We start from the raw sequence: 24,681 nt of genomic DNA, 5'->3' as shown, positions 1-24,681 counted from the left end.
TGATGATTCTTCAGTGCCAGAACGGAAACAATGTGCAAAGTTACAGGGGAAAGGCACTAAGTCATAACGATCATTTGGAGAACCAGTGCAGACATGGCAGGCCGAATGGCCATCTTCTACACCGTAACAATTCTGTGATTCTCTCCACAGAAACTACCAGATCTGCTGAATCAGTCCAGTGTTTTGTGTTTTTAGTTCTGATTTTCAGCATCCACAAATTTTTGCTTTTATTTCAGGATTAGTCCAGTCCAGCCCCCTTCTAGAAATGGTGCTTTTCATTAACTATGTTGGTTTAGAACAATGGAGGTTCATTCTGCTGCCAGCACCTTCCACAGCTCAGCACTTGCACTCTCATACGCAAGTCACAGAATACTGTGGCACATCATGCAACACACTAGCGCATATACATGCAAACTCCACCCCTTCCATCAAGAAGATCTGTAACTTCATTCCCACACATGATTTCAATGCAAATTACACCCAGACAAATGAATGGGAGTCATTAGACATGACAAGCAAGTACCTGGTCTCAAACCCAACCCACTAGCTGCCCGGTTTCAACTTTCCAAGGAAAGAGTGGTCCACTCTTAACAGGACTGAAAGAAACTGCTTAGCTTAGGGACTACGTATTCGCTAAATAAATGGATATTTGTTTAGGATATTCACACGAGTTGGAACGGCATACTTCATTCAGGCTCAGTGAAATTTAGGAACCATCACTAAGAAAGGGTTTCTAAATCCAGCTGCAGGAATTTAAGATTAATCCCCAGGACACTAATGTGAGAAACCACCATTTTAAGGCAAAAAATATTAGTTACTGATTTTTCAATTTTTTTCTATTTCTCTGAACACCTTCATTTACTGGGAATGAAGATATTGGGGGAGAAAAGCAACTTTCAACTGGACAGGCCAGATCATGTGATGAAACCTCCAGGAATACATCCAACCAGAGTTGTGAACTAAGATGGTTGCAGCTATTTTTTTTTAAATAGCTTAACTGTTCAATTAGTTTGCACGTGGGTCAGGGTCAAGTTTTGTGCTAACTATTCAGAAAAGAGGAGGAAAGATGATCTGTCCAGAACTGATGAGAGAGACTAGTACGGAATGTGAGACAGCCCCACACCCACTCCCATCTTAAGTTTACGGGTTTTAGAAAATTATTCACCTCTAAAGTGTATTTACAAATGTGGCATGCTTAGTTATTTTATAGTTATGAGGGTTGATGCAAAACAGCTTCAAATTCAAATATAAGCATTATTCTGCCAGTTCATAGCTATGTAAAGTCTGTTATAATGTCTCATAAGAAGGTTCAGCAGTCCAATTTACAGAAGATGGAGGACAGAGTGTGGGTGAACTCAAGATTGGGATGTCGGATTCCCCTAATGTGAGATTCCACTTTAACAACTCCCATGGTCAAGCTGAATACTGACCAATAAACCAGAACTGCCCAATACATGCTATGGGAAAGTTTGGACTCGAAAGAATGTCAAAGGTAAATCTGAAATGTGAACAGTGAGTGAATGGCGGTCTATTTAATTCTGTAGCATCCTAATGGACCCCTATCGATTCTCATTGTACAGAATCATTAGTGGTCATTTTAATCCATGGGATCAGGTGGAATTTTACTCTGAGTGAAATTTAAAATTGGCAATCCACCCAATGGTCCATTACGATGCTACAGAATTGAAGTCTGGTGTTCACTGGCTACTCTCCAACTTTCTGTACTGGTACTAACTAGGCCATTAACGAGGAATCCATTGCGTCAAAGAGGTTCTAGAGAGTCGGGTCATTTGATTCGTGAGCTTTTCATCGACTGGAATTCTTTAATGGTTTTTAAGTTTATTTATTAGTGTCAAAAGTAGGCTTATGTTAACACTGCAATGAAGTTATTGTGAAAATATAATGGAGGTGTATATTGGAGGTATAGTCAGGACATCCTGTACAAAGGGTGTGAATGCGGATCCCATGAATATGTGTCTGATTCCAGGGTTAGATGATGTGTTCATCTGTATAAATAAAATTTAAAAATCAAATCAGCAAATTACTGATGCTGAGGGCAATGATATTCCTGAACAAACTAACAGAATAATCTCCTGTAAGTCACATCAATTTCTTAGTAGTATTACCTGGTTCTCAGCCAGAGCCTGCCTTGCCATGTAGCGCATTCTCTTCACCTTAATTTCTACAGCTTCAGGTATGTCAGGTACCAGCAAGTCAATCATTCGGGCTATAAAGAACACCACGTGCTGTTGAACAGACAGGAGATGAGGAAGTTAAAATGGTGAGCAGTGTTTCTAAATGGTCACACATCAAAGAACACACAATAACCAGGAAAAAGGAGGAGGCGTAGGTCACAAGGCCTTTCAAGCTTGCCCCACCATTCACTAAGATCATGGCTTGTCCATGACGACCTCAATTCCTTTATTGTGCCATTTCCCCTTTACCCTTTATTTTTTGATATTCACAATAACTTCATTGCAGTGTGAATACTACTTGTGACTAATAAATAAACTTTAAGTACTTCTAATGATCTAGCCTCCAATACCCTTTGGAGCAGAGAATTTCAGAGATTCACTATCCTCTGTGAGAATAAATTTCTATGTACCCCAGTTTTAAATGGCCAGCCCTTTATCTTGTAGCTGTGTCCCCTTGTTCAAGACTCTCCCACTCATAGAAACATCTCACCATCTACCCAGTCAAACCCTCTGAGAATCTAAAAGCAAAATACTACAGATGCTGAAATCTGAAACAAAAATGGAAGATGCTGGAAAACCTCAGCAGGTCTGACAGGATCTGTGGAGAGAGAATACAGCCAACGTTTCAAGTCTGAATGACCCTTCATGTGAGGTAGGTACAAAGAAAATCAGACAAGATTTATATTATGAAGGTGGTGGTGGGGGCTGTAATTGGACAAAGGAAAAGTAAATGATGAAGAAGAAAGCTGACAAAGGCACTAAAAGCATACACTAAGCAATCAGAATGCATAAATGGGTGGAGGTATAGTCAGAATATTCTATACAAAGGGAGTGAATGTGGATCCCTTGAATATGAGTCTGATTCCCTCAGGAATGTGGCAGTTGCCCTGACGAGGGAGGTTCTTGCCTACAGCTCTTCACACCCCACATCCCATTCTTTCAGTTGCTTCATCCGCTGTATCTGTTTTGATGATGCCACCTTCCAAAATAGTGCTGCCGATAGGTCTTCCTTCTCACTGCACCCACTGTGGTTGACAAGCCTCTCAACTGCGTCCGATCTGTTCCCTGGGCCATTGCTCTCACCTCTTCCCCTCCATCCCAGAACCAGGATAGGGTCCCCCTTGTCCTCACTTTTCACCCCACCAGCCGCTGTAATCAAAGGATCATCCTTCACCATTTCCAACAAATCCAGCATGATGCCACCAGTCAACACATCTTCTCCTTACTCCCCGTCAGTATTCTGCAGGGACTGTTCCCTCTGGGACACCCTATATCACACTCAATACTTTATTTCTTGCCCACGGCACTTTCCCATACAATCGCAGAAGATGCAAAACCTGGTCCTTCTCTTCCTCCCTGTTTAGGCCTTTGGGTAGAGAATTCCAGAGATTCACCACCCCCAGAGAAGAAATTATAACACACCTCAGTTTTAATGACTGGCCCTTTATCTTGTAGTTATGTCCCTTCTCCGAGACTCTCCCACTACTGACCAGATCTCACCATCTACCCTGTTTCAGGATCTTACATATTTGAATAAGGTCACCCCTCATTTTTTTGAAACTCCAATGAATATAGACCCAGATTATTTAGCCTCTCTTGATTAGACACCCACTTATCCCAGGAATTAGCCTGTTAAATTTCCTTTGAACTGACTCCAATGTTACTATATCCTTTTTTAAGGAAAGGGGTCCAAAACTGTATGCAGTGTTCCAGGTGAGACCTTACCAATACCCTGCACAATTTCAACAAAACCTCCCTATTATTAAACTCCAGCCCCTTTGCAATAAAGGCCAAAATGCTGTTTGGCTTCTTAACTACTTGTTGAACCTGCCTGTTAGCTTTTGGTGATTCACACATTAAAGACCCTAGCCCTTCTATATTTCATTCACCTGCAGATGCTCTCCATTTAGATAATAATCTGCATTTCGATTCCTCCTACCAAAGTGCATGACTTCACACTTCCCCACATTCAGGTCCATCAGCCTAACAGTTTAAGAGTAAGATGTTATTGAAAGGTTGAATTTAATCTCTCAATGTTATGTACACATAAAAACTTAATAGATTAAGAGATATTGGAGGGACTGGCATCTCTGAAGATGGATATATCACCAGGGCCAGATGGAATGTATCCCAAACCATTGAGAGAAGCCAGGAAGGAAATAGTGGATGCTCTGAGGGTCGTTTTCCAATCCTCACTATAGACAGGTAAAATCCCAGAGTATTGGAGGTTTGTACTATTATTTAAAAAGGGTGTGAGGGATAGATCAGAAAACTATTCATTCATAAGACATGGGAGGTGCTGGCTGGGCAACATTTATTGCCTAGTTGCCCTCGTTGCTTGGGAAGAGTCAACCACATTGTTGTATGCCACATGTAGATCACACCAAGTAAGGACAACAGATTTCCTTCCCTAAAGGACATTAGTGAACATAAAACATAGAAGAATATAGAACACAGAAAAACTACAGCACAAACAGGCCCTTCAGCCCACAAGTTGCGCCGATCATATCCCCACCTACTAGGCTTACCTATAACCCTCAATCTTATTAAGTCCCATGTACTCATTCAGAAGTCTCTTAAAATACCCTATCGATTGGCTTGGGATACAATCCATCTGGCCCTGGTGATATATCCATCTTCAGAGATGCCAGTCCCTCCAATATCTCTTAATCTATTAAGTTTTTATGTGTACATAACATTGAGAAATTAAATTCAACCTTTTAATAACATCTTGCTCTTGAACTGAACCAGATGGGGTTTTCCGAAAATCGACAATGGTTTGATGGTCATCGGTGGATTCTTAATTCCAGATTTTAAAAAAATTCCACCAGCTACTTTGGTGGGATTCAAACTCAGGTCCCTAAAACATTAACTGAGTTTCTGTATTAAAAGCCTAGCGATAATACCACTAGGCCATCACCTCCCCTACCTATAGAGGCAATTTATTGAAAACAATTCTGAGAGACAGGATAAACTATCACTTAGAAAGGCCTGCATTGATTAGGGATAGCATGGTTTTGTTAGGGGAAAATCACATCTTACTAAATAGAATCTTTTGAGGAAATAACAAGGAAGATTGATAAGGATAGTGCAGTGGGATGTTGTCTACATTGATTTCGATAAGGCATTTGACAAGGTCCCATATGGCAGACTGGTCAGAAAAGTAAAATTTCATGGGATACGAGAGAAGGTGGTCAGTTGGATCCAGTGGCTCAGTGACAGGAAACAAGGTAACGGTTGATGGATGTTTTTGTGAATGGAAAATTGTTTCCATGGTGGGTTCCACAGGGGTTAGTGTCAGGCCCCTTGTTGTTTGTTGTTTTTATGAATGGAAAATTTGCAGATGACAAAAATTGGCCATGTAGTTAATAACGAAGAGGACAGCTGTCGCTTCCAGAATGATATCAGTGGTTTGGTTGAGCGGGCAGAGAAGTGACCAACCATATTCAATCTGGAAAAGTGTGAGGTAATACATTTGGAGAGGACAAACAAAGCAAGGAAATATTCAATAAACGGGAAGATATGGAGAGGGATTGAGCAAGTGAGAGACTTTGAAGTGAATGTCCACAGGTCCCTGAAGTTGGCAGTACAGGTAGACAAAGCAGTCAAGAAAGCCTATGGAATGCTTTCCTTTATTGAATGCAAAAGCAGGGATGTAATGTTGGAACTGTATAAAATGCTGGTTAGGCCGCAATTAGAATTTTGTATATAGTTCTGGTCACCACGTTGTACAAAAGTTCTGGAGGGAGTGTAGAGGAAATTTACTAGAATGTTGCCAGGGCTTAAAAATTACCATTATAAGGAGAGATTGGATATGCTAGGATTGTTTTCCTTAGAACGGAGGAGGCTGAGGGGTGACCTAATTGAGGTGTACAAAATTATAAGGGGCCTAGGCAGGGTAGACAGGAAAGTTTTGTTTTCCCTGAGCTGAGGGGTCCATTGCCAGTGAGCACAGATTTAAGATGAGTGGTAGAAGGATTAGAGGGGACATGAGTAAAAACTTTTCACTCAGAGGGTGGTGGGTGTCTGGAATTTGCTGCCTGAATTAGTGATTGAGGCTGAAACACTCAACTCGTTTAAAAGGTACCTGGATCTGCATCTGAAGTGCTGAAACCTGCAAGACTACTGACCGGGTATTGAAAGTGGAATCAAAATGAATGGCTAGTTTCTTTATTCTCCTATTTGGCTAGTGCTACCATGATGAACTAAATGGCCTTCTTCTGCACCATAACTTTTCTATGGTTCTAAGTCAGTTATAATAGGAGATAGTTGCATACTTGATACTCTAACAAAACTTTTATGGGTTAAATTCATCTTAAACTTCTGTTCAAGAGCATTAACACTGAATTGGTGGCATGTTTCACTCAGTCTGATCCTCTTTCCCTCCACATCTTATCCCTTTTCCCCTCTGCATCCAATCCCCTTTCATTCCCAAAAGGCTGAGAATACTGGAGGAGGTTGGCTGACATTTTGAAGCCTGAAATTAATAGATTTTGTTATCGTGTGTCAATGGACCTGGCATGGTAGCACAGTGGTTAGCTCTGCAGCCTCACAACACCAGGGACCCAGTTCAATTCCCAGCTTGGGTCACTGTGCGGAGTTTGAACATTCTCCCCATGTCTGCATGGGTTTCCTCTGGGTGCTCCAGTTTCCTCCCACAGTCCAAAGATATGTGGGTTAGAAGGACTGGCCATGCCAAATTGCCCCTTAGTTTCCCAGAATGCTTAGGTTAAATGGAGTAGCAGGGTTGCGGGCATAGGGCCTGGGTAGGATTGTTGTCGGTGCAGACTTTATGGGCTGAATGGTCTCCTTCTGCATTGTAGGGTTTCCATGATTTCTATGGACATGAAGCAGATAACCTATACACAGATCAGCCATATCCTAACTGAATGGTGGAGTAGACTCACAGGGCTGAACAGCCTCCTTCTGTTTCTTATACGTGACTGTCCCAGTTATACTAAGACATATCACCAAAATATTTTATCAAAGGAAAAGGTTGCTGAAATCTTCCTACTCCATTGATGTAGCTCTGACAAAACTGTGTGATATCAATAGGGGGCAGTGTTATTCAGTGTAAAAACTAGCTGAAGCGGAAACATAAAGAAAATTGAACTGACTATTCACTACAATGATATTGAACACACATACCAAAACCCAGTCCCCAATTTCACAGACAGCTGAAGGAAAACAGGAGATTTACTTGGAAAGTAATTGAAAGTGGGTTTCAATCTGACTGGAACACTGATGCCGGATAGGAAGTTAGCAAAATTAACACTCAAGAAAGGAGGGAGAGATAAAACAGGGAACCAGAGGGCAGGTAGTCTGACATTATTCACTGGGAAAGTGCTGCAATCTATTATGAAGGTAGTCTTAACAATGCATTGAGGAAAAACATAGTATGATAAGAACAAGTCAGCATGATTTTACAAAAGTTTGGAGTTTGAACGTTCTCCCTGCATCTGCATGGGTTTCCTCTGGGTGCTCCGGTTTCCTCTCACAGTCTGAAAGACTTGCTGGTTAGGTGCATTGACCCAAACAGGCGCTGGAGTGTGGCGACTAGAAGAATTTCACAGTAACTTCATTGCTAACGTAAGCCTTACTTGTGACTAATAAATAAACTTTAAAAAGGAAATCCTGTTTGGCAAATTTATTGATGATATAACTTGCAAGGTCAATAAAGGACAAAGGGGAATCAGTAGATTTAGTATACTTGGATTTCTAAAAGATATTTGATAAGGGGCCACACAAAAGGCTAATACACAAGATAAGAGCTCATAGAGTTGGGGCAATATATTAGCACAGATAGATAGGTAATTGGTCAGGAAACTGAGAGTAGGGATAAATGGATATTTTCAAGTTGGCAGGCTGTGATGAGTGGAATGCTGCAACGATCAATGCTGAGGACTCAGCTATTTACAATCTATGTTATTAACTTAAATGAAGACTAATGTCTCTAAACTTCTTGACAATACAAAACTAAGTGGAATGCAAGCTGTGAGAAGAACACAGAGGTATGGGCCAGAATCTTATCACCCTGCCATGGGAATTGGAGCGGGCGAAGGGCAGACAATGGGAAGGACTGTTGATCTTGGATGGGATAGTTTCCATATAAGTAAAGCTGTAAAACCCTACCCATCGACAGGTTAAGTGAAAGGGCAACAAAATGACAGATGAAATATAATGTGGGAAACTACAAAAGTTATTCACTTTGGTCATGAGAATAGAAAAGCAGAATATTTATAAAAGGCCTGAAACTGAATGTTGATGTTCTGAGAAACCGGGTGGACTCGTCCAAGGAACACAAAAAGATGCAGGTACAGCAAGTAATTAGGAATGCAAATAGCATGTTGGCCCTTCTAGCAAGGGGAGAGTCCTAGAATAAAGTATTGCTACAATTGTACAGGGTTTTGGTGAGATCACATCTGGGATACTGTGTGTAGTTTTGGTCTCCATATTTAAGAAGCGAAATACTTGCATTGCAGGCGGTACAGCGAAAGTTCACTAAATTGATCCCTGGGATAAGAAGATTGCTCAATGATTGTAGGTGGAGTAAATTGGGTCCAATTCTCCATGGTTTAGAGTAATGAGTGAACATTCTCATTGAAACATTCAAGATTATGAAGGGGTTTGACAGGATACACATTGAAAGGTTGTCCCTTCTGGCTGGGGAATCTAGAACAAAGGGGCACAGTTTCAAGATAGGGGACTGATCATTTTGGGCTGAAGTGAGAACCTTTTGTGATTCGAGGGTTGTGAATCTTTGAAATTCTTTACCCCAGAGTGTTGTGGATGCTCCAGTGTTGAATATATGGGGAATGTTGGTGGCACAGTGGTAATGTCACTGGAAAAATAGTCCAGTGACCTAAGCTAATCCTCTGAGGACATGGGTTCAAATCCCATCATAGTAACTAGTGGAATTTAAATTTAACTCATAAAATCTGGAAATGAAAGCTAGTATCAGTAATGAAATACTGATTGTTGTAAAAACACATCTGGTTCAACAATGCCCATAGAAAAGGAAATCTTTATCTGGTCTGACCTACATGTGACTCCAGACCTGCAGTAATGCAGTTGACTCTTAACTGCCCTCTGAAATGACTCTACTCCATCCTGGGCAATTAGGAATGGGTAAAAATGTTGACTTTGTCAGCGGTATCCATATCCCCTCAAAGAATTCAACAAATAAATTTACAAACATATTAATTGGAAGGCCATTCAGCCCCCAGAGTCTGCTACACCATTCAATAATAGTTACGTCTGAGATAGGACAGATTTTTGGTCTCTCGTGGAATTAAGGGATATGAGGAGTCAGTGGGAAACTGGAGTTCAGCCATGATTGTATTGAAAGGTGTGAAACAGGTTTGATGGGCAGAAAGGTCTTACTCTGCCTCTGTTTCTTATTTTCATGCACAGAGCTTTGCAGGTGACATTCATATTGAAAAAGTGGTTAGCAAGGCACGTGGAATCCTGGGCTTCATAAATAGAGATACTTGAGTACAAAAGCAGGAAAGTTATGCTGAACCTTTATAATGATCTTATTAGGCTGAAGCAGAGTATTGCATCCAATTCCAGTCACCACACTTTAGGAAAAATATCCGGGTCCTTGAGAAGATGCAGGGGGAGATTTACCAGAAGGGTTCCAGGGATGGAGGATTTTACTGACAAGGTTTAGTTGTGGTTGTTCTCCTGGGAACAAAGGAGATTATGGGAAGATTTGATGAAGGTGTACGAGGTTAGGACTGAGATGAGGAGAAATTTCTTCACCCGATGGTGAATCTGCAGAATTCACTGCCACAGAAAACAGTTGAGGCCAAAACATTGTGTGATTTCAAGAACAAATTAAGCATAGCTCTTGGGGCTAAAGGGATCGAAGGGTATGGGGGGGTGTGAGGGGGGGAGTGGGATTTGATGATCATCCATGTTTGAAATGAATAGTGGAGCAGGCCCGAACGGCATACTATATTTCTGTGTTATGACATTTGTTGGTACAAAAGCTGTTTCCATTAGTTGATGGGATAAGGACTAAGGACTCGGTGTGGGAGGGGTGGGGGGCATGATTGTGTGAGGAAGGTGGAAAACGAGACAATTAATCATTTCAATCTTAAATTGGATGGGCGATTAAAGGATATAAACTCACAGGGTTACAAGGATAAATGGAGGACTGAAACTGACTGGATTGCTCAACAGAGAGCTCAGTGGTGTAATGACTCTATGAGTGACTCTTCTGTTTACCCTCCTCTTTCCGTGGGGAGATTGAACCTTCCCTGGTAAAATGGTATCTGGCTTCAGGTGCTGTGCTGATTGAAGCACGTAAATTGTCATTTTCCAAAGGTATATCTTCCCACAGGACACCCAGCATGGGCAATATCTCAGACTGATTTACTGGACACTGATAACATTCCCCATGTGAGACTCAATCCCACCAACTCACCTCAAACACAATGATAAATGCCAAACGAATAGCCAGTAAATTCCAATATGTCAAACTCAAGCTCCCATTGGGATTCCTGAAATCTCTGTACCTGCAAATTAGCAAACACATGCACATTATGGATTGCTAACCACTTCAGGCAATGAATCAGTCACATTTTACTGTGTTTCATAGATTCCAATACTCCCCAAAGCCTGTCTACCTTCTACAAGGCACAAGTCAGGAATCTCCACTTGCCTGCGTGAATGCAGCTCCAACATCATTCAAGAAGCTCAACACTATTCAGGACAAAATAGCCTGCTTGATTGGCACCGAATCCACCACAATAAACAATTACTCCTTCCACTATTAACACACAGTGACAGCACCGAGTATTATCCAAGATGCATCACCGCAAATCCTTTGATAGCATCTTTCAAGCTTGTGACCTCTACTATCTAGAAGGACAAGGGGGGTGGGGGGTGGTGGGCTGGGGAGTGGGTGGGTTTAGAAATGCATGGGAACACCACCACCTGCAGTTTCCCTTCCATACATCACCATGACTTAGAAATATATTGCCGTTCCTTCATTGTTGATAGGTCAAAATCCTGGAATTCCTCCCTAAGAGAACTGTGGGTGTGCCTGCACCACATGGACTGCAGGGTTCAAGAAGGCGGTTCACCACCACCTCCTCAAGGGCAATTAGGGATGGGCAATAAAGGCTTTTTCCAGCACTTTCAGTTATTATTCCAGTAAGTGCTGGTTCTGCTAATCCACATCCTGTGAATAAATAATTCATGGATAGAGGGTTTCTATTAGTTTATAGCCAATTAATAACTGGATTTTATTTGTGTGAAGAATCAATTAATAAGTGATTGTTTCCCAAATCTGAAAACAATCCTGGATTTTTCATCCTTTTTAAAACCAAAAATCAGATCTGGAATTTACAATAGTCCTGGTATTGTTGGATTAGTACAGAATCTGCTGAGGCGAGCAAAGCTTTATTGGAACAGGTCTTGCTTCGTCTTAGTGTAAGGTTGTACAAGAGGGAGCAAGATCATGAGATTTTGCATCACTTCCTGGATACAGTAACTGATTAGCATATTACACAATTATAATTAACCCCTTGTATTAAATCTCCCCAAGTCTCTGACTTTAATCATCTTGTTTACTTCTCCAGAATCCACTTATTTTTGCCATTTCTTTAACAGGGACAACCATTGTGGTAGTTTCAGGAGTCTACCAGATCAGGGCCCTCCTCATCTAGGGGGGACTGAGGTATTGAGTCCTGTAGATGGTGTCTCAGACTCTGCTGGGCAGGTGGGGAATTAATAGATGACTCGGGTTCACTAGTCAGGTTCCCTCTGGATTATTGGATGAATGCATCATATCTGGCTGGTTCAGTTAGGTAGATGATTGCATCCACAGGGTAGGAGCTGCTTCTATACGTCAACCAGTGCTCATCTGTTCCGCTGCACCACATTATTATCTGCTTCAATAAAGATAGGACCATTTGTCCATAACGAGCTTAGTTTCGGATCCAAACTGGCTGTCATGGTTGGAGGTCTAGCAGGTTACATGTCCTGGGATGTTTATCATAATTCTGCATCTGGCTGCATCCTCTTTCATAGGATCACAGATTCATAGAAACCCTACAGTGCAGAAAGAGGCCATCTAGCCCATTGAGTCTGCTCCGACCACAATCCCATCCAGGCCCTACCCCCATATCCCTACACATTTACCCCCTAAACCCTATAACCTATATATGCATCTCAGGACACGAAGGGGCAATTTTAGCATGGCCAATCAACCTAACCCCCACATCTTTGGAATGTAGGAGGAAACTGGAGGACCCGGAGGAAATCCACGCACACATGAGCAGAATGTGCAAACTCCACACAGACAGCGACCCAAGCCAGGAATCGAACCCAGGTCCCTGGAGCTGTGAAGCAGCAGTGCTAACCACTGTCTCTCTCACTTTCTCCAAGTCATCAGCTTGTACATATAGTATGAATGTATGTGGGAGAGTAGGGAGTTCAGGTCTCAGTCTATTTTCCATAAGGAGTTCACACGGTGCTAAAGCATTCTGGAACAGAGCTGAACCATGGCTCAGAAGTACACGTTAGATGCCATCATCCTTCTTCAGCAATGCTTTCACTGTACGCATTTCTCTTTCAGTTTCACTGCTGGTTTGAGGGTATCCTAGTGAGCTGATAGTCTGGACAAATCCATACAATGCCATGAACTCCTTAGTACTCACTGGTATATTTTCTGACATTACAAGGTCTGGGATTCCCTGTGTTGTAAATGTTTCCTGCAGTGATGTAAACACTGCTTCAGAAGTGTGACCCTGCAGCTGTTTGACTTCTATCCATCTGGAGTAATAGGCTACCATGATCAAGAACATTTCTTATGTTCAAAGAGGTCATATCAAGGTGTTCCCATGGTCTTTGATGGAAAGGAAAATGACATTAATGGGTTTCTTCTTCCTGAATGATGCTTTTTGCAAGCAATACAGTTTGTTATCACCCTGCCCAATGATTTTGAGAGACCTAGCCATCAAACAAGATCTTGCTCTGGCTCAAAATTTTGTGTTGCCCAAAAGTCACAGGTGCAATCGCTGCAACATATTGAGTCTCAGAACTTTTGGAATGACTGCTGTTATCATTGACAAGTCAAATTTCAACTACACTGATGTGTTCCCTCCGTTCTTAGTCCTGTCTGAGACTGGGATTGGGTGGCATGTATACAGGCCATCTTTTGGTACAGGATTCTCTGACCTGGGCACATTCTTCATCAGAGTCATGTACATCTCCAATTTCATTCCATTGCTGAGTTGTTGCTGGTATAGTTGTGGTTGTTGATACAAACGTTTGCCACCATTCCAACCAGGGATTCATTACCTTGTTTGGGTCTTGCCGCTGGAAGAAGGGACAAATTATCCACTGCATACTGTTGTTTTCCTGGAACTCAGTCTTTGCCTCAAACCTAATCATCCTCAGTTTGAATTATTACACTCATGGAATAATTTTTGCTAACTCTTCTTTATCTCGAAGTGGAGACCAAGAACATTGTGATCTGTGAACTTTATACTAACACATGTAGTAGCTAATGCTTCTTTCTCTATCACTGCAAATCTCTATTCAGTCTGTATCAGTGAACGAGAAGCATAGTAATCTGCTCTACACTTTCCCTCTTCAACTGTATCTAAAAGAGTACAGCCCCTAGCCCTGAAGAAGATGCATCTGCAGCAATGATAGTGGGAGCTCTGAGTCATAATGAGCTAAAATATCAGGTGATATCAGCATCTCAAAAAGCCTCTGTTGTCCTTTCTCCCGGTACCATGCATTATTCTCTCATAACAAATGGCATAGTTCTTCATTGACAACAACTAGGTTGGTCAAAATCTTTCTCACTTAGTTCACCAGAGTCATGAATCTCTGGAGCTAAGTCATGTTCCAAGGAGCTAGACTCACAGGGGGGTGACTTTGCTCATGAGCTGGTGATGTAACAAATGCTTTTAAATGAATGTTTCCTCCAAGTAAGGAACCTCCTCCCCACCATCTTGTCAACATGACATCATGTAACGTCAGCGAGGTTTACAATAGCTATTGGAAAACAGGCAGCAGTTGAGAGGAACCTGCTGGGGGTGCAAAGGTAAGCATAGCCCCCGGCAGGAGAGAAAGACATGACCGGGCAGGACACTAGCAGTGCCAACCTGGCAGTGTCAACCCCAGTATCCACGTTGGGGATGCTTTCTTTTTAACACAGATCACTGACCTTTATGGAGCCAGCGTTTCCAGATCTATGAGGCTCGTCCCACCAGTGTGATGGCAGAAACTACACTCCAGATTTTCAGTGCACAGCGCTGCCAGATTATCTGAAGAGGGAGCTCAGCTATGCAGCTGAAGAGCCACACACTGGTTTTCTTGCCTCAGCCAGCACTCAGAGTGCAAAATTCCACCCATTGATTACTCTTGTCTTCTGTGGATCAACTCTGACGCCAGATGCGTCCTCAATATGCCCCAGGGCTCTGACAGTTGGCTGTGATAATTTGCATTTATTGTTGAGTGCAAGTCTTGCTTCCTGCAGGGCATTGCAGCACAAACACATTCTGGTGTCATGTTCTATCTGAATGCACTTGATGTGGAGATGCTGGCATTGGACCAGGGTAAACATAGTAAGGAGCCTCACAACATCAGGTTGAAGTCCAACAGGTTTATTTGCTAGCGAACACCATTAGCTTTCGGAGCACTGCTCCTTCATCAGGTAAGTGGAGTTCTGTTCACAAACAGGGCATATAACTCAATTTACAGAATAATGGTTGGAATGTGCGTCTTTACAGGTAATCATGTCTTAAAGTACAGACAATGTGAGTGGAGAGAGGATTAAACACAAATTAAAGGGATGTGTATTGTTTCCAGACAGGACAGTTAGTGAGATGTTGCAAGCCCAGACAAGTCGTGGGGGTTACAGATAGTGTGACATGAACCCAAGATCCTGGTTGAGGTCGTCCTCATGTGTCAGAACTTGGCTATCATCTCTGGTCAGCAACTCTGAATTGTCATATGTCGTAAAGGCCGCCTTGGAGAACGCTTACCCAAAGATCAGAGGCCGAATGCCCGTGACCACTGACGTGTTCCCCAACAGGAAGAAAATACTCTTGCCTGGTGATTGTCAAGCAGTGTTCATTCATCCGTTGTCATAGCGTCTGCATGGTCTCCCCAATGTACCATGCCTACAGGAAAGGATGTCCCGAGGCATCCTGTAAAGATTTGCATTCCAACCATTATTTTGTAAATTGAGTTTGTGTCTTTATATGCCCTGTTTGTGAACAGAACTCCCACTTACCTGACGAAGGAGCAGCGCTCCGAAAGCTAGTGGCTTTTGCTACCAGATAAACCTATTGGACTTTAACCTGGCATTGTGAGACTTCTTACTGTGTTTACCCCAGTCCAACGCCGGTGTCTCCAAATCAGGATATAATCATGCCAGGAGCTTCTGCTTGGTTTCTGTATCTCTCCAAGGAAAGGGGCTCCTTAATATTGGTTTATTTATTAGTGTCATGAGTAGGGTTACATTAACAATGCAATGAAGTTACAGTGAAAATCAAAATACTTCATGGATCTTGTCACTTTTCGAAAGCTTCCAATTATGTATATCTTCTACAAGTTTCTTGCTACAATATACAGTCTGGAAGTGGCCCTTCTTTCTGTACAAATGGCTTTGTCTTCTCTGACAGGGCAATTTTCCTACCTATATTTTTTCATGCCACATCGGTACAGTTAGTTGGGGTTGTTGATGGATGCTCTTCCAGTCTCCCCTGCCCTTGCACAACCACTTCTCTGTTTTCACTCTTAAACTACATTACTGATTCTGTTGCTTCTGAGGTGGAGTTCCACTGTCACCTCGAATTGCCAAGCAATTTTGCCTTCTCACCTCAGCATGTCTGCTTAGTAGGATTAATTTTGCTAAATTGGGTCTTCTCTTGACTGCAAATGGTCAGACAATCTCTCATCCAAGATTCTGCTAACAATTCTATCCCTGATTAGTTCATATTTCAAACTGCTGTATTTACAGTTCTCAACAAGCCTATTCAGGTGGTTTACAAATTTATCAACATTTACCCCATGCCATTGAATGAATCTTTTTGATTTGTTTTGATTTATTATTGCCACGTGTTAGCATACAGTGAAAAGTATTGTTTCTTGGGCATTATTCAGACAGAGCGTAACGTACACTGAGAAGGAAAGGAAAGAGTGCAGAATGTAGTGTTACAATCATAGCTAGGATGTAGAGAAAGATCAACTTAATGAAAGGTAGGTCCATTCAAAAGTCTGATGGCAGCAGGGAAGAAGTTGTTCTTGAGTCAGTTGGTACGTGACCTCAGACTTTTTCATCTTTTTCCCGAAGGAAGAAGGTGGAAAAGAGAATGTCCCGGGTGCATGGGGTTCTTAATTATGCTGGCTGCTTCACTGAGGCAGTGGGAAGTATAGATGCAGTCAATGGATGGGAGGCTGGTTTGCGTGATTGATTGGGCTGCATTCATGATCTTTTGTAGTTCCTTGTAGTCATGGACAGAGCAGGAGCTATCCCAAGCCTTGATACAACCAGAAAGAATGCTTTCTATGGTGTATCTGTAAAAGTTGGTGTGGGTCATAGCTGACATGTCAAATTTCCTTAGCCTTCTGAGAAAATAGAGGCGTTGATGGGCTTTCTTTATGGTATTGGCATGGGGGGACCAGGACAGGTTGTTGGCAATCTGGGCACCTAAAAACTTGAAGCTCTCGATCCTTTCTACTTCGTCCCCATTGATGTAGTCAGGGGCATGTTCTCCTCTACACTTCCTGAAGTTGATGACAATCTCTTTTGTTTTGTTGACATTGAGGGAGAGATTACTGTCACTGCACCAGTTCACCAGATTCTGTATCTCATTCATGTACTCCATCTCTCGTCATTGTTAGAGATCCGACCCAATACAGTGGTGTCATCAGCAAACTTGAAAATCGAGTTGGAGGAGAATTTGGCTGCATAGTCTTAGGTGTATAAGGAGTTGAGTTGGGGGTAGAATGCAGCCTTTCGGGGCACCAGTGTTGAGGATGATCATGGAGGAGGTGTTATTGCCTATCCTTACTGATTGTGGCCTGTGGGTTAGAAAGTTCAGGATCCAGTTGCAGAGGGAGGAGCTGAGGCCCAGACCACAGAGTCTGGAGATGAGTTTCATAGGAATAAAGGTGTATAATGGTGTTGAAGACTCTAGTCGTTAAATAGGAGTCTGATGTAAGTGTCTTTGTTATTAAAGGTAGCCCACTTGACCACAGTATTTCTTCTCAGATTGAACTTGGTATCAAGTACTTTTATTACTTCCTCATCAATCTCCTGTTTGGACAGGATATCATCTATACAGCTACCCATTGCATAGAACAGCATATTGACCAGTCATTGCTCAGCTTCACATCGAGGCCCAGTACAGTGTAATATCTGGAAAATCTTCACTGCCAATTCAACCATACTTTGACTTAGAGGCCTGCAAACTGCTTGAAACTTTCCAGTAGAGATGGAGACTTTTCCCAAACTATTCTTTTACATGCTACTTGTCCTCAAAAGATTAAGCAACAACCTGGTATCTCCATCTTGCCTATTCAACATTGCAGTCCAGATGACATTTTTTTCTCTTCTCCATTCCAGCAGAACAGGAATTACTTCACAGAATTGTTACAGTGCAGAAGGAGGCCATTCAGGCCATCACACCTGCAATTTACTTAGTGCCATTCACCTGCCTTCTCACCATACCCCTGCAGATATTGTTCCAAGAGTCCCAACTTCTCCAATCTGTCTTCGTAACTGAAATTCCTTATTCCTGGGACCATTATCACGAACCTTTTCTGCATTCTCTCCAATGCGGTCACATCTCCCTGAACTGTTGCATCCAGAACTGGATGCAATAACTCAGCAAAGGCTGAACTAATATCTTTGAAAAGTTTAACATAATCTGCTTGCTCTTATTCTCTAGAACCATAGAACATTACAGCACAGAAACAGGCCTTTTGGCCCTTCTTGGCTGTGCCAAACCATTTTTCTGCCTAGTCCCACTGACCTGCACCTGGACCATATCTCTCCATACCCCTCTCATCCATGTACCTGTCCAAGTTTTTCTTAAATGTTAAAAGTGAGCCCACATTCACCGCTTCAACTGGCAACTCATTCCACACTCCCACTACTCTGTGAAGAATTCCCCCCTAATATTCCCTTTAAACTTTTCCCCCCTTCACCCTTAACCCATGTCCTCTAGTTTTTTTTCTCCCCTAGCCTCAGTGGAAAAAGCCTGTTTGCATTCACTCTATCTATACCCATCATAGTGTTATACACTTCTATCAAATCTCCCCTCATTCTTCTACGCTTCAAGGAATAAAGTCCTAACCTAATGAACCATTCTCTGTAACTCAATTTCTCAAGTCCCGGCAACATCCTTGTAAACCTTCTCTGCACTCTTTCAACCTTATTAATATTCTTCCTGTAATTAAGTAACCAAAACTGCACACAATACTCTAAATTCAGCCTCACCAATGTCTTATACAACCTCACTGTAACATTCCAACTCTTATACTCAATATTTTGATTTATAAAGGCCAATGTTCCAAAAGCACTCTTTATGACCCTATCTACCTATGACGCCACTTTTAGGGAATTATTTATCTGTATTCCCAAATCCCTCTGTTCTACTGCACTCTTCAGTGTCCCACCGTTTACCATGTACGTTCTACCTTGGTTTGTCCTTCCAAACAGCAATACTTCACACTTGTCTGTATTAAACTTCATCTGCCATTTTTCAGCCCATTTTTCTAGCTGGTCCAAATCCCTCTGCAAGCTTTGAAAACCTTTCTCACTGTCCACTACACCTCCAATCTTTGTATCATCAGCAAATTTGCTGATCCAGTTTACCACATTATCATCCAGATCATTGATACAGATCTGATAGCACTGATCCCTGTGGCACACCACTAGTCACAGGTCTCCACTCAAAGAAGCAATCCTCCACTACCACTCACTGGCTTCTTCCATTGATGTGGGTATGCCGGCGTAAACACAGTAAAAAGTCTGACAACACCAGGTTTTAGTCCAACCGATTTATTTGATAATAGACTCACAAGCTTTCGGGTTAGTCCCTTCGTCAGGTGAATGGAGAGTTCTGGCCTCAGACAGAGCATATAAAGCACAGACAGTTTAGAGATTACTGATTAGAATGCGAATCCTTACACCTAACCTGCTGTCGCACTATCTGTAACCCCCGTGACTTGCCTGGGTTTGCAAAACCTCACTTACTGTACTGTCTGGAGACAATACACATCTCTGTAACCTATGATCAGTGCTTCTTCCACTCACATTGTCAGCCACTTCAGGTCTTGAACAGCAGGTTAGGTGTAAGGATTCGCATTCTAATCAGTAATCTCTAAACTGTCTGTGCTTTATATGCTCTGTCTGAGACCAGAACCCTCCATTCACCTGACGAAGGGACTAACCCGAAAGCTTGTGAGTCTATTGTCAAATAAATCGGTTGGACTAAAACCTGGTGTTGTCAGACTTTTTACTGTGTTCTTCCATTGAGCCAATGTCTAATCCAATTTACTACCTGTCCATGTATACCCAGCGACTGAACCTTCCTAACTAACCTCCCATGAGGGACCTTGTCAAAGGCCTTACTGAAGTCCTTGTAGACAACGTCCACTGCCTTCCCTTCATCCACTTTCCTGGTAACCTCCTCAAAAAACTCTAATAGATTGGTTAAACATGACCACAAAGTCTTGTTGACTCTCCCTAATAAGTCCCTATCTATCCAAGTATTTGTAGATCCTATCTCTTACTACACCTTCCAATAATTTACCTACTACTGACATTAAACTTACCATTTTATAATTTCCCGGATTACTTTTTGAGCCTTTTTTAAACAACGGAATAACATGAGCTATCCTCCAATCATCCGGCACCTCGCCTGTGGATACTGACATTTTAAATATATCTGCCAGGGGCCCTGCAATTTCAACACTAGTCTCTTTCAATGTCCGAGGGAATAGCCTGTCCGGTCCTGGGGATTTATCTACTCTGATTTGCCTCAAGACAGCAAGCACCTCCTCCCCTTTAATCTGTATTGGTTCCATGACCTCCCTACTTGTTTGCCTTATTTCCGTAGACTCCATGCCAGTTTCCTTAATAAATATGGATGCAAAAAACCCATTTAATATCTCCCCCATTTCTTTTGGTTCCATACAAAGCTGACCCATTCTGATCTTCAAGAGGACCAATTTTATGCCTTACTATCCTTTTGCCCTTAATATACCTGTAGAAGCTCTTAGGATTATCCTTCACTTTGACTGCTAAAGCAACCTCATGTCTTCTTTTAGCCCTCCTGATTTCCTTCTTAAGTAGTTTCTTTCACTTTTTATACTCCTCAAGCATCTTATTTGTTCCTGTTCCTATACATGTCATACATCTCTCTCTTCTTCTTTATCAGATGTGTAATATCCCTCAAGAACAAAAGTTCCTTATTTTTATTCATTTTGCCTTTAATCCTGACAGGAACATACAAATTCTGCACTCTCAAAATTTCTCCTATGAAAGCCTCCTACTTACTAATCACATCCTTGCCAGAGAACAGCCTGTCCCAATCCAGGTTTTCTACATCGTTTCTCATTTCTTCAAATTTGGCCTTTTTCCAGTTCAAAACCTCAACCCAAGGACCAGATCTATCTTTATCCATGATCAAGTTGAAACTAATGGCGTTATGATCACTGGAACCAAAGTGTTCCCTTATACACACTTCCGTCACTTGTCCTAACTCATTTCCTAATAGGAGATCCTATATTGCATATTCTCTAGTTGGTACCTCTATATATTGATTCAGAAAATTTTCCTGAACACATTTTACAAACTCCACACCATCTAGACCTTTAACAGTATGCGAGTCCCAATTTATATGTGGAAAATTAAAATCCCCTACTATCACAACTTTATGTTTCTGGCAGTTGGATGCTATCTCTGCAGATTTGCTACTCCAATTCTCGCTGACTATTGGGTGGTCTATAGTACAACCCCATTAATGTGGTCATACCTTTCCTGTTTCTCAGCTCCACCCATATGGCCTCAGTAGACAGGCCCTCTAATCTGTCCTGCCTGAATACTGCTGCAACATTTTCCTGACTAGCAATGCCAACACCGCCCCCCCCCCCCCCCCCACACCCTTCATCCCTCTGCCTCTAACACATCTGAAACATTGGAACCCTGAAACGTTGAGCTGCCAGTCTTGCCCCTCCTATAGCCAAGTTTCACTAATGGCTATAATATCATAATTCCATGTGCCAATCCACACCCTCAACTCGTCTGCCTTCCCCACAATACTCCTAGCATTGAAATAGACACACCTCAGAAGATTACTACCACCACACACAACCCTTCTATTTGTGATTTTGCACGAACTATCATTTATTTTCACCCCCGCTCCACTATCTGCTCTGGCACTCTGGTTCCCACCCCCCTGCAAATCTAGTTTAAACCCTCCCCAATAACACGAGCAAACCTCCCTGCAAGTATATTGGTCCCCTTGTAGTTCAGGCGTATCCGTCTCTCTTGTACTCTACGCCCTTATTAATAAAGCTCCGGATAGTGTATGCCATTTTGGCAGCTCCCTCCATCTATCCTGCACCTTCAATTACTTTATGCAGATTTACCCCAGGTCTCTCTGCTCCTACACCCACTCCAGAGTTGGACCCTTTATTCTATACTATCTCTCCTTGTTCTTCCTATCAATAGGGGTCACTTCTATTTTCTCTGCATTAAACTTCACCTGTCGCCTGTCTGCCCACCCCACCAACTTGTTTATGTCCTTTTGAAGTTCTACACTGTCCTCTTCACAGTTCACAACACTTCCAAATTCCATATCATCTGAAAATGTTGAAATTGTGCCCAGTACACCAAAGTCTAGTGTCCTATTTGAAATAGAGCCAGTTTTGATAGTCTTGCCATCGCAGGCCAAGCTTATCTCTTGAGATATTCCATTCTCCCTTACCTGCATGTGCCATTGTTCTGCCGGTTGAAGCTGAGGGGTGAATATGCCAAGGTGAAGTTGGTGTAGCCGGTCAGGTCACTTCGGTGCATATGTTGGTAATATTGACGAGGCAGAAAATCGGAGGTGAATGCTATCAGAAATGCCTGTGGGAACAGTAAGTTGTGCATAAGTATGGCACGCACCACAATGTCACCCTTATCAAGACTTGCAGTATGATTCTGTTGTATAACCAACCACCAGTAGTTGTATTTATTTAACGTCTTTACCATCATAACATGTCCCCAAGGAGGGGCGCAAAGGAAATCATAGAGCAAAAATTAGCACGCAGCCACAAGTAGAGAGATAATAGGACAAGTGACTGGAAATGTAGCTAAAGAGATACGGTTTAAAGAGTGTCTTAAAGGAAAGGGTGCTGGAGAAGAGGAGAAGTTTAGGGAGAGAATGTGGCAACTGAAATCTTGGTTGCCAATGGTGAAGTGATTAAAATCAGGGTTGAACAAGAGAATTGGAAGAATAAAGAGATCTTGGGGTGGGTTTGTAGACAGTGTTCTCTTCGATGGCAACTCAAAGGTTCCTGTGCAGGATGGCACAAGTTGGTCCCTTTAAGTTAGAGTCTGAGTAGCCATGCAAGAAAATGTAAAGACCTTTTGGACTTAAGCAAATCAGCCACAAGCTCCACAAAAATAAAGCGAAAGGGTATGTTGTTGTAGGGAAGAGATTCCAGAGATGGGGAGAGTTGCATCTTGGAGGAATCTGAAAATAAGGGTGAGAATTTAAAAATGTTAGCATTGTCATTCTGGAAGCCAGTGTAGGTTAGTGAGCATAGTGGTGAAGAGTAGCAGGATTTAAGAGACAGGATATGGGAAGCAGAGTTTTGAATGAGCTCACATTTACGAAGGGCACCAGATAGAAGGCTGGGTAGGAGAGATTTGGAGTAGTCAAGTCTGGAGATAACAAAATTGTCCATGAGGATATCAGCAGATGGGAGATGCTATGATTTTTAAAGATATTCTCTCATGGAATGTGGGCTTCATTGGCTAGACCTGCAGTTGTTACCCATCACTAATTGTCCTTGAAATGATGGTGGTGAGCCACGCTCTTGAACTGCTACAGTCCATGTGCTATAGGTACACCTACAATGCTGTTGGGGAGGGAATTCCAAAATTTTGACCCAGTGATAGTGAAGAAACGGTGTTATGGTTCCAAGTCAGGATGGTGAGTGACTTGGAGGGGAACTTGCAGGCAATGGTGCTCCCAGGAATCTGCTGCCCTTGTCCTTCTAAATGGGAGAAGGTATGGGTTTGGAAGGTGCTTCCTAAGGAGCCTTGGTAAGTTCCTGCAGTACAAGTTGTAGATGCTACACATTGCTGTCAGTGGTGGAGGAAGTGGATATTGAAGGTGGTGCATGGGGTACCAATTAAGTGGGCTGGATGTGGAAGTGGAGGATCTTGGTGATAGAGAGGATATGGGATCAGAAAGTCAGGATCTAATAGAATGTAAGGTTACCCAGAATCTGTTTCAACCTCAAATAATGGCCAGCCAAAGGGATTGTGTTGATAGTTAGGGAACAGGAATCAAGGAAACTGGTTTTGATCTTCTCAATATTTAACTGAAGGAAATTTCTGCCATGGGTACAACAGTATCCAGCATAGGAAGGGATAACATGAGCCTAGCTGTGGTACTGCCCAGTGTGATGTAAACAGACAGATGGCCGCAGTCTAGGATTGGACAGAAACCTGTGCAGAAGCCAGCATGGAGTTAGCTCCTGGCTGGAATATATTTTCTATATATGTACATAGTTATACATTACCAATAGACATCTAATATTAAACTATACAAGTCTCAGAACCACTTTGTTGGACTTACCAAACAGTTTACAACATGGTGACAGCTATTTTTAAAAATTCCCAGAACTCAGAGAAGCTGGAGCAGAAATTCAAAAGCTTTAAGCTAAAAAGAGCAGCATTTTGACCTCACTGACAGCACCTGAAGTGAAGATAAAAGGAAATTGCCCGAGAGAATCTCCAGAACAGGACTGGCAGCAGAAGGCAGCAGATAGAATTCCACTGTGCAGCAGAGGTCTCTATTAGATCTCATGGAGATCCAGTTTGAATACCCATGGAATGCACAGTCAAAGGACCCAACAGCAGGAAGCTAAAGAATCAAGTTCTTGATCAGAATTAGTTTTTAAAAAAAACATTTTCAGTCTGCTGGATAACAGAGCAGCCGTTTTCTAAAGCACCATGACCAGCCTAGGATCCGAGTCAGTACCATAGCCACATAGTAGCTGAGCTTGTTGCAAACACAACAATCTAAAATTAGCCCAACCAAAGTCAGGCAATTTTGTTTAAAACACCCACCAATAGTATGGAGAAGGCCCAGAATAGTCGATTAAAAGACTCATGGCGTAAAAAGTTAAACAAAAACTTTGGGACCGACATCACGGCAAGAACCCATCAACACGGACAAACACAGGAAGACTCATCGCAAAAATGTTTGCTGTGGCCCCATTTTGG

General features: G+C 42.3%; 1 protein-coding gene across 2 annotated transcripts in view; it reads right to left on the bottom strand.

Annotated features, from left to right (window-relative positions):
- LOC145340863 (anoctamin-7-like) overlaps positions 1 to 24,681 on the bottom strand; it is a 136,245-nt gene that overhangs the window by 5,811 nt on the left and 105,753 nt on the right. For both annotated transcript variants that reach the window (XM_080185329.1, XM_080185330.1), the window contains 3 exons: positions 22,166 to 22,308; positions 10,627 to 10,717; positions 2,127 to 2,246 (listed from right to left, as the gene is read on the bottom strand). In XM_080185329.1, the coding sequence (XP_080041455.1) occupies positions 2,127 to 2,246; positions 10,627 to 10,717; positions 22,166 to 22,308 (354 nt within the window). The remainder of the gene's footprint in view (positions 1 to 2,126; positions 2,247 to 10,626; positions 10,718 to 22,165; positions 22,309 to 24,681) is intronic.

Source organism: Carcharhinus amblyrhynchos, chromosome 3 (genome assembly GCF_965287045.1).
Source record: "Carcharhinus amblyrhynchos chromosome 3, sCarAmb.v2.hapA, whole genome shotgun sequence".
In the NCBI taxonomy this organism is placed as follows: domain Eukaryota; kingdom Metazoa; phylum Chordata; class Chondrichthyes; order Carcharhiniformes; family Carcharhinidae; genus Carcharhinus; species Carcharhinus amblyrhynchos.
The sequence above is the reverse complement of the archived record's forward strand: the minus strand, read 5'-3'. Positions and strand labels throughout refer to the sequence as shown.